This window comes from Benincasa hispida, chromosome 9 (genome assembly GCF_027475165.1).
Source record: "Benincasa hispida cultivar pf3 chromosome 9, pf3_genome.v1.1, whole genome shotgun sequence".
NCBI classification, from domain to species: domain Eukaryota; kingdom Viridiplantae; phylum Streptophyta; class Magnoliopsida; order Cucurbitales; family Cucurbitaceae; genus Benincasa; species Benincasa hispida.
Window position 1 is genome coordinate 78534542 of NC_143486.1, and position 11493 is coordinate 78546034.

At 35.5% G+C, this 11493-nt stretch overlaps 1 protein-coding gene and 1 non-coding gene across 2 annotated transcripts; both read right to left on the bottom strand.

The window, feature by feature from the left end:
- Positions 1–3118: 3118 nt before the first annotated feature.
- On the bottom strand, positions 3119–7283 carry LOC120084877 (uncharacterized). The gene is made up of 2 exons (XR_016531902.1): positions 7039–7283; positions 3119–3511 (listed from the first exon to the last, which is right to left on the bottom strand). It is a non-coding gene; the product is annotated as an uncharacterized LOC120084877 (transcript).
- Positions 3589–7012, bottom strand: LOC150034087 (S-locus lectin protein kinase family protein). Its single transcript, XM_090317474.1, has one exon. The coding sequence runs from the start codon at positions 6552–6554 to the stop codon at positions 3945–3947; it is 2610 nt and encodes an 869-aa protein (XP_090173600.1). The 5' UTR covers positions 6555–7012; the 3' UTR covers positions 3589–3944.
- Positions 7284–11493: the final 4210 nt, after the last annotated feature.

The window sequence follows — 11493 nt, forward strand, 5'->3', positions numbered from 1 at the left end:
TATCCCTAAAAACTCAAGGACTAAGAAGTTATTTTTCCAAATTAAAATCCAAAGATAAAAGTGTAACATTTTGGTAGTTAGAAATCAAATAAAAGCCATATTCAAAATCTACGAGAAAAAGGTATTCCGCAACGTAAATATATCTTTTCTTGCTTCAAATTTTGGAGTAGTTTCATGATTAAAATGCAAATTTGCGTGAATTTGAACAACTTAACAATAATAAACCATATATTTTAAACACTCACTTAACATAACTTTTTCTTCATACCAAGATGAGCACCCGAATTAAAAGTTCTTGTTTTTGCTTTTCTTTTTGTTTATTTGTTTTGTTTTGGTCTAATTCTTCTATATTTCCATCTTGGCGCTCATCCAGGTACCAAAATGATTACCATTATGAATAAAACTTCATTGCTATTATAATTATTTTTATGAATCTTGGTATTTAAAGTTCTTGCTAAGAAAGTGTGAAAATAAACTTTATTACACAATTTTTCATTTTCAACTTAGATATCTCTAAAATCCCCTTTTTTCACAACAAAATTCGTTTTAAGCACAAGAAATGTAAATCATAAAATTTATTTTCAATTGGCCAAAAACAACTTAACTCAAATAGATAAAAATTAAGAGAAAGGAAGGTTGAGAGTGTTTAATTTTTTTCGAGAGTCAAAACTAGTGAGAAGTCACAATAAAAGTCGGAGAAAAAGAAAAATAAGATACAGTAAGTTTTTATTGAAAATATTAGTTTTTAAAAAATGTTTAAATAAGAAAAAAAAAAATCTAAAGAGAGCGTTAAATGAATGTTATGACATTTAATTGTAAAGAGAGTGGTGGGGGGCACGAATGAGGGTAAAAGAAAATGGTCATCATAAGAGGAGGCAAACCAATAAATAAGATGGGGTCAGACCTAAGAGATGAAAGATACTAAAATTTTAACATGACTTTGGCTCCAACACCAAATTCAAATTGTCACTTTTGTTCATTGGAAACTCTTAAAATAGCAAATTAAATAAATTAAGAAAGCCACTTTATTCTAATTAATGTAACGGGTTGAGATTGAAATAGTGTGGAATCAAAATTATGCAATCCTGTCCGATAATCATTTGATTTTTTTTTTTTTTTTTGTTTTTTGAAAATGAAGTCGATAAAAGAAAGAGTAACTTAATTAGGATGACCATAAATTTTTTCGAGAATCAAAATTACTGATAAGTCACCATAAAAGTTCGAGAAAAAGGAATTTAAGATACAATTAGTTTTTATTGAAAATATTATTTTTAAAAAATTGTTTAAATAAGAAAAAATAGATACAATAATTCTATGTTAACACAAATTGTTGACTGAATCAACCCTTCAAACTGGTTGTTAAATCCACAGATGTGTTCAGAAAAATTATAGACATAAAAATAGATAGGAAAACACATGGCCAAAAAAACTGTGCTGCTTAGATATTTAAAGAACCATTTGAAGATGTTTCGGTTTCAAATAATAACAACTATTTGAAGATGCTTCTAAACTACAGTCGAGTATGAACATTTTTTTAAAAGAACGGATGAGAACAAAAAAATCAAGGACAAAAAAATTAAGAATAAATAGCAGAACAAAACTTCTGTGACAAAGATGACGAAGGAAATCAATGAATACCTTAACCTCATTCTCGTTTCTAAATTTTCTAACAAAAAGATTCCAATTAATTTGTGAGTCAATTTCGGTCCAGAGAGGGAAGATGCCTGGAGAGATCATCAAACATGGCAATGACCTCAGTAACATCGAGCACGAACATTTGACAAAAATATGTATTTAATTTAATTTGACTATTAAAAAGTAATGATTAGAAGTAGGTACTGAAAGTCTAATCGTATTCCGTGAATATTGTTCTTTTTGAAAACTTGCTACTAGTTAGCTGATTATCCTATATTCAGTCGAGCTTCTTTTCACTCTTGCGGGAAGTGGAATTAGACCAAGGGGAATCTCCATAGGAACTAGTCCCTTTGATTTCGCACGTAGGAGATCGAGACACTGCCCTATGGGATTTTTTTTTTTTTTTTTTCCTTGATTGCAGAAGGAAATATTGAATTTCATTCTCCTTCCTGCCCATGAAAGAGTACTCCAATATGTACTCAATTTGGGGGATCAAGTCCAAGTAAGAAAAGGCAAAGTGAAATATGTGAGACAAGACAGGTACAATCAATATAATAGTTAGAGGTAATAGCAGAGTTACTTGTTCTCTACTTGTTCTCTCGGTAACAGAGGCACCACTCTCTTTCTGAGTTATTCCAATTTCTTCATGATTTTGTGCATTTGCAATCCTAGGTAAGATCGATTCAAGATCATGAGATCCTTTTCTACCCGATAGGAAGAATTGTTGCACAAAATATACTTAATGTCATTGTACAAGTAATTTTATCAAAAGTGTTTTGATCACAATAAAATGATTTTATGACAAGTTTGAGATTGATTTTAAATATTCAAAATTACTTTCAAAACTACTTCCAAGCATACTTTTAATCACTCAAATTAATTTAATATATGATCTTACACTTTTAAATATATTTCTAATACAATAAAATTTAATTTAGAATAACTTATAAAACGTATAGAGTTATTTTCAATACGAAAAATCACCCTATACGTGCCCATATTCTTGATCACAATATCAATGTGGTGTGTGGAGATCTTAGCATGCGAAATTTGCAATAACGACTATGAATGCCTGAAATTTGGCAGAACGACAATAAAGAACTTTCAGAAATGGTCAAAGAAAGAACAGAACTATAGTAAGAGTGTATGCTCAACCCAAATTAGTAGAATTCTTCTTGAAGAAGAATCAAACTAAATCATCATACAAAGCAACTAAATCCCTTTGAAACAGAGTTAACAAAAAAAAACATCATCTTCAAAACCGTATACAAATAATAAATATCTAATTCCGAAAACATTTATAAAGAGATATAATGTCTTAACTAGTGGTAAACTATGTCCAAATTTTCATTTAGATGTTCACATCATTTAAAATTTTTAATAGAATATATCAAACATCTTTGAAATCTTTTCACTAGAATAAGTAAACATTATTTTCTTTAATATCTACTCAAACATTTTCTATTCTCACGATATTTTGAAATTGACAAAAGAGAATCTAAACTTGTGGATTAGTGAGATATATTGGGGTTGCTTCTATTGAATCGAGAAATAGGTTTGATTGTCCATCTTTTTAGTATAATAAACAATTGGATGTCCGACTTGGACCTATATGACATGACCAGATAATAGAATATAACACTCCACCTTGTACATGGATCAAGCCTCTTCTCTGTCTTGTTATTCATCAAAGTAAGCGTAGCTCTACCTCCCTTGAGGCCAAAGATTCTCCCATCTTCTCCATTTATCTTCAGAGACATTTAAACTCGAGAAAACAGCGTATTGAAAGAGTACAAATTTCACCTGCCATTATACAGAGAGCCACTAAGGTGCGTTCACAAAATGAAGAAAACCCGCTCAAATGGCTTTTGTCCACCTAAAAGTAAACAAGGAGTAAGAGAACATCTTGCTAACAATGAAACCAATAACACAATGGAGACAACAGCTAAACAATTTGGGGAAAGAAACGTTAAATTAGGTCCTCACTTGATTAAATACTAATTAAAAACATAATATGGAAGTCAACCTGTTTAACGAGTAACAAAACAGGTTCGTAGAACAGCCTCTCAAATTTTGCAGAATATGCGAGTATGGTACATGTGAAGAAGCTCAATGATGACCTTCCGCAGAAGTATGTGTTTTATTTACTTGAAAAAGACTACAAGCCTTTACACGAGCTGTAGACTGAAAACCAATGACTTCCACTAAGCAAGATGTAAAATTACACATCTTTAGCCATAACAGATGGAAGTCTACATTACATAACTCTGACAGTTGTTTATGGAAGGTGCAAATAAGAATGAGACGTGCTATCTTGGGCCTGAGACCTGCTGCGAAGACATGTAAGAAAAAAAGTAGTTTGAGCCACTCATACAACTAGGGAGAGCATTTGCTGGTGAATATGTTACTGACCCATTTTGGTACCCTTCCTCCTCTATTGTTGAAGCTTCGGTGAACCTACGGCCATAAAAGCGCAAGAAATTCAATGACTCATTTCTCGGCTGACTTAAAGGAATCCCACCTTCCAACATGCTGACTACTGTATCCATACTAGGCCTTAGTGCAGGTTCCTCTTGAACACAGCACAAAGCAATGCAAACTAATTTTTTCACTTCTTCATATGTCACACGCCCCTCTAGCCGTGGATCAGCAAGCTCCAAGTACTTTCCTTGCTCATGCATCTCCAATGCAAATAAAGGAAAATAAACCAGTCCTAATCCTGTTGAAGATGATGATTGACAACCTGAACTATCACTGCCATCCAAGCTATGGTCATGGGATCGTGTTGTGCAATTTTTCCTCCCACTTACAACTTCTAATAGCACCATGCCATAGCTATAAACATCAGTTTTTTCTGAAATTGCTGAATTAGTGAGCCATTCAGGTGCAAGATAACCACGAGTGCCCCGCATCGTTGTAAATAGACCTGACTGTTCAGGTGCAAGGAGCTTTGAAAGACCAAAATCAGATATTTTTGCCTGAAAGGAGTCGTGCAATAAAATATTTTCTGGTTTGACATCACAATGGATGATTTTATGTTCACAACCTCTATGTAAATATGAAAGCCCACGCGCAGTCCCAAGTGCTATATCATATCTCTCTTGCCATTCTAGAACTGGTCCATTGCCAAAAAGGGTACGGTCTAATGAACCACGATTCATATACTCGTATACGAGAAGGCGTTCTCTTCCTTGGGCACAAAACCCTTTCAACTTGACCAAATTTGTATGGTGTATGTTCCCAATGATCGCAATCTCAGTGCAGAATTCTTTTTTCCCTTCAATGCCTAAATTTGTTATTTTCTTCACTGCCACAACAGTTTTGTCATGAAGTACACCTTTGAAAACTGAACCAAAACCCCCAGAACCTATCTGGACTTTAAAATTATCCGTTGCAACCTCCAGCTCTTCCATAGAAAACCTTCTAGGCAAACCTGGAAGAAAAAAGGCATCCAATTCTACAGAAGCACGTGAGCTAACACTGCCTAATTTTGTCTGTATTCTTTTTGAGATTAACCGTCTCCTCCACCAAAGGAAATATAGAGTTAATAACAACAATAGGAGGAACCCGGAAATTGGCAAGAGAATAAGAGCGGCCACTGGAAAATTTTGTTTTTCTTCATCATTGAAGCTTGGTGGACTAGAACCAACTTGAACTTTAATATAGCCCAGCAGATTGTTTACAAATGAACTACTTTGTCTGATTGACCCTAACCTGTCCTTGATCATGTAGCAAGAACCTGATGTATTTCCATAGAATATGCCCAAACATGAGCATTTCCTTGAACAGAGAGCTTGGCAGGATGAGATATTCACTCCATATCTAGCCGGCTCAGAGAAATCAATTGCAAAATATCCTATACCATACCCTAAACTCAAATAGGAAAAGACAGGTGATTTCATCTCATCTCCACTGCTAGAGGCGTTGCAAGGAGAAGCCAAAACGATGGAATGATCAATTGGTTTACAGCCCCAGCCACCCAAACTTGGTGGAATTGGGTGAAAACTTGATGAACAAGAACAACTAGGGCTGTCAGTTGCACTGTCCTCATTGCAAAGACCAACTTGACCACAAAAGAACGGAATTCGACAACTGTCAACTGGTCCTATGAATTCTTGTTTCCAACCAGCACTAGAAAAGCTCTTGACAATAAATTGGCCTGTAGACTCCAATTTAGCAATTCTAAAGTCGGAACGGGGTAAGATGACTTGAATTACAACAACAGAACTGTTACGAGCCAACAGATAGAGACCAGTTGAATTTATAATCATATGTTCCACTACAGCATTTGAGTTTATAAAAGCATTTGGATCCATGGACAATTTCCAATAGATTTGTCCATACCATTGCAGCAGAGCATCAGATGACGCAACTGAAAAACTATAATTACTGCTTGACAAGTCTGAATTTGAGATTGAGCTGAGCAGAACAGTACCAACAGGCAAAGATTGCCCAATTACAATGGTGTCAGTCGGATAACGGAAACTCTCCCAAAGGGAGACATTTGATCGATCAAGTAAGACAAGATTACCTATATCGGTTAGCCTCAACGCAAATACCGCTGCCTGTAATTGTGGAGTTGACCATCTGAGATTACCACCCACATCAGTTATGGAGATTCCCTTAACGGTAATATTAACATTACCAGTGCTTGATATGGGAGCATTGCGGTTAGCAGACCAGATGATTGTGTTGGAGGCCACGTGAATAACACAAAAGTAGAAGCTGTTTTCTTGAGCCAGAGGGTTGATAATTGCGGCCTTGTAAGTTTTATTGCGAGAGTACAAGAAGGCACCACCATTGTCAGCAAAGTTGATGTTGGAAGCCAAAAAATTTGGGTATATGAACTCGGTGTAGGATATACTGGAGACAAGAGGCAGAAAAAAGAATATTAAAGGGATGAACAGTGGGGATCCCATCAAGGAAATTAGAGAAGACAGACACAGAAGAGGAGATCATTCAATGGTCTGATTGAAACTAAGTAGCTGTGTTTGTGTTCATTGAAAACTTGTTTCACGGCTAGTTGACTTCTGAAACTCTATCTCTATCTCTCTTAATTGATGGGCAAAGGTAGGCAATCATTTAGTTAGTACTTCCATCGGTTGAAGGTGCAACATTTTAAATATTCATGAAAGGTCACAACTCACGTCAGACAAATACTTAAATAATTTATGTAAATTTGACCAAACATCCCTTCTCCAAGATGTGCAATGCTATTAGGCCGACAAACACAACGCCCCTTTCTTCTAATAAAATATGCAAAATTTGGCATAAAAAATTCTACATGCTTCAATCAGAGTGATATATGATATTACCTAAAATTACAGCGTATATTAACAAACACGCAATCAAATTTCGAGAAAGAACATTTTCCAATTCTGATCAAGTGTAAGTCATACCGACCTTCAATTGGGAAGCAGAATGAAATGTATGCGTCCACCCGGAGCGTGAACGTGCTGTCACCGCCCATAGACGAAAACGACAGTATGGCTCGGCCACGTTCCAGTGAGTTGATCGCATTGGTGCAGAAAGAACAGGTTAACCTCGAAAACATCCATGATTGGAAATGACTTTTGGGGGTGTGGGGAGTATCAAGACATTCTAGATGAGAAGACTTTTAGGGGTGTGGGGGAGTATAAGACATTCTAAATGAGAATTCAACTTTTATTGGTGGTGGAAGTATAATTCAACTTTTATTAGTCAGACGGGCGGGTGGATTCGGGTAATTACACATGAAGGAAAAAGAACTAAATTTTTATTAAATCTTTTTATTAATATTTTGTTGACTATTCATTTTTTTTACCGTTAATGGATCGTTCGGTTTGTGACCGTTCGCGTCCTCCTCTCCACTACTATTTAACACAGATCGGACCTGTAAGAGAGGACATAACAACTCGATTTTCTTCTTCTGTTTTCTTCTAAATTCTTCTTCTATTCCGAGCATTCTTCTCATTGGTTCTAGTCCATTTTCCGACGAGTGCACGTTTGAATTTGGAGACTGCATTAACCTTGAGGAGCAACCGACATAGCGATTAGCACCAAGGTTGTGTTGTAATTGCTTTCAGGATAGTGGTTTCTCGACGATGTAGTTACCTTTCGTGACATCTATTCTAACAATCTGAAAATAATTAATCGGATGTCGATCAAGAATGGTAAGGTTCTCCCCAATTTTTCCAAGCTCGAACTACTGGATGGAGCAAATTATTGCTGCTAGTCTAAGAAATTATTGATCTTCTTCGAGCAGCTGGAGATTGATTACATCCTCACCACAGAAGTGCCTACTGATACCGAGAAGATGACCACTGTCTCTAATCCAGAATCCTCCAAACAACCTCTTGATATTTCTAATCAATCAAAGTATTCTTCCACGATTGATCCTGATAAGAACGAGAAAGACAACAAAATAGTCTGTGGCCATCTGTTGAATCATATGACAGATTCAATGTTCAATTTGTTTGTGGTCCAAAAGTCAGCAAGGGTAATTTGGAGTACGTTGGAGTCCCGATATGGAGGAGATGATGTTGGTCGCAAAAAGTATGTTGTTGGTAAATGGCTACAATTTTTAGATGACGGATGAGAAATCGGTAGTGGAGCAGATACATGAATATGAAAATTTTGTGGCCAACGTTTTGGTCGAGGGCATGAAAATGTGTGAGGTTCTCCAAGAAAATGTGCTACATGAGAAATTTCCCCCATCCTAGAGTGACTATAGAAATCATCTAAAACACAAAAAGAAGGATCTGACACTCTAGGAGCGAATAAGTCACATGTGCACGAAAGAAGCCAACAGACTAAAAGATAAGCTAATTTTTGGAAATCTAAATTTAGTTAATGCTAACTTAGTTGAATCTTCTACTATTAACAAGGATAGGTCCAAAAATCATAAGAAGCAATTTGGAAAGAATAATTCTTCTCAGAAGAATGAATGTCACAAAATTGCTGGTGGGAAGATTGAGAAAAAATGGATTTGCTATTTCTGTGGAAAACTTGGGCACAAATCCTACCAATGCAGTCAAAGGAAAAGAAGGCTAAATCAACACCCACACCACAAGCTAATCTTACTGAACGAGATGACGTAATCACTGCTATTGTGGAAGTAAACTTGGTGGAAAACAAAATTGACTGGATACTTGACATCAGAGCTTTGAGACATTTATGTTCAAATCGAGAGCACTTCTATGACTACGAGGACACTGCTGACGGAGAATGTGTGTTCATGGATAACTGGTGATGGAAAATTAGAAGTCAAATTATTCAACAATTAAAACCCCGTGGACGCAATATGCGATGCATGTTCTTAAGATATGCGTTGATAGTCACGCGTCGATGGTCATGCATTGGAACGATTATGCGTTAACAAATGTATGCAATGACCATGAGTTCTGTCACAAGTTTTCTTGCGCTCACGCCAAGTATAACGCGAACGCAAGTTTCTCGGATGATCCGAGGTTGAACACAAGGACTTATAGCACAATGAATGCGGTGATGTGCATGTGGCGGTTTAAATAAAAGAATGAAAGGGAGGTTGCTAAGTTAACCCTACTCCTACTCCTATCTAACAGACAACGCAATGAGAATATGCATGAGAGGTAGAGACACGACAACTTTTGACATGAAACAAATGAATAGGAAAGATAGATAAAATGCGGAGATGTTTTCATTGCAATATTTAAGAGTGACCGCAAGGGAAACCTTAGTCAACGTAAGCCATGCGATCATGCAACACACATACAATAGTAAACCACCTCTCGGTGCGAATGCTACGGCTTCTAATGCTAGAATGCATGCGATATATGGGATAAGTCTATAGGACCTACACATAAGCCTCTATTCTTATTTATGTGATGAAAAAATGAAACACACACAAATAAGGTGACCACATAATATCATTCCCATTTATAGGATGCATGCGATGCAGGTTGACAAACAGATCTTATCTCTACGGCTTCTAATTGCCGCATGTCATCAATAACTTAGCCACAACAAGAGTGCCTAGAAAAGGGAAGGTTCTTTTAAAATTAACCTATGGAAAAACTTTATCCTTAAGTAATGTATTGTATGTACCTTCCTTACATAGGAATTTGGTGTCTAGGAGTCTGTTGAATCGGACTGGGCTTAAGATTGTCCTAGAAGCTTATTGTTGGGTTGTATGTTCTAAAACTTGCAGTTTGTCAGATTAAACATATTCTATTTGCAATAAAGATGTTATTGAGATTTTGTTCAATAAAATTGTTATTGAATATGTAAATTGTACTAAATCTAATAAACTAAGATCCATGGCTTTATGTGGAGACATAAGAGTGGATCAAGTTCAAGTAGATAGCTAAAACAATCTAAAATATACGGATAAGATTGGGTACCTTATTCTGAGGACACTATCAGATGTGGCTCACTTTGTATTTAGTACAAACTATGTGATTCTGAATCGCTGATGTGGAGACATGCGAGTGAAGATGTCCTATGCAAAGAGTTTGTATAAGATCGAACCAAGAAATAAGTCACTCTTACTTTATAGCGATGTTTACTGTTTAAAACTGACTATTTCAAAGCGATGTTCTAGGTAACTTGACCTTAATCTTGAACTAACTATGAACTCCTGTTTATTTGGGATTATTCTTAGATTTGCATGGGTGAGGGTTGGCTCAACAGCGCCGGCTCAAAAAGCCTCCCATTTCAGGGGTAATATCGAGAGATAATTGGGGACATAGGGTGTAAGATGGAACTCATTCCTACCCCTTTTTTAGGGATAGTAGAGAGATTGTTCCCTTAAGTACTGACTCCGGGTCTTGAACAAGGGGCCACACCTTCTCACTGGCCTGAAAGGGACCCAGTTTAGTGATTGGATCACAAACTAATTGTTCATTAGAGGATCAGTGAGACTTAAAGAGCAAGATGTAATCTCGGGGATAAAACAACTTTTGACTCAACCATTATTACGAACAACCTATGAAACGTTAACTTATTGATTATGGTTATATCGAGTGGATAGAAATGTATCTATAGCGAAGGGAGTACGACTACGGGCTTTAGTGGAGTGACCTGATAGTTAATGAATGTTGATTAATTCGATTTAAAGAGTTTAGCCAATTAATTTTGGATCGTTGGAGCCCATGATCTGTCGGTCCATTAGGTCCCTTACTAGCTCATAAATGGATTAACCCTTAGAATAGCGTGATGAGTAAATTTGAAGTGTTCAAATTTAAATTAAGGGAATCAGTAATTATATACGATAAAATTATACGTTTAAATTATTGAATTAAACAGAATTGAAGAATTGGATAATATTTAAATTTGATTTAAATATTAATTACATGAATATGGATCTATGTTTGTAGAATTGGTGACTTAATAATTTAATATTGGATATTAAATTATTTTAATTAATTAAATAAATTTTATTTAAAATTAATTATTTGAATTAGTTTTATCTAAAAAAATTGAAATTTGAATTTTATGAAAATTCAAATTTATAAATCATTTTTTTAATTTAATTAAAATTGAATTTTAATGAAAATTCAATAAAGAAATTGATTTTAAATCAATTTAAAATTCACAACTGAATTTAGTGGGTCTATCCCACTTTGAACACTTAATTCTCACTATACTTTGACCTATTTAGTGTCATTCTCACATTAAATGAAATTGCCTGGGTTAGTTGGACAAAACTCAGTGGTTTTGGCTGAGGCTAAGGTACATGCAATTGGACTTTTGGCTGAAAATTTGGTTGAGGAAAGGTTCTTCAAACCTTGAACACCAAAAGCAGATTTCCTCTCCAACCTCCCTAAATTCAGTCATTTTGGATCCCACAATCCAATCTAAAGTTCTAGAGAATAGTAGAGAAGGTCAAGTGGTGGTCTA

Bases quoted from the DNA above. Each gene is read 5' to 3' on its own strand.
- LOC150034087 (XM_090317474.1), bottom strand. From the start codon at position 6,554: ATGGGATCCCCACTGTTCATCCCTTTAATATTCTTTTTTCTGCCTCTT.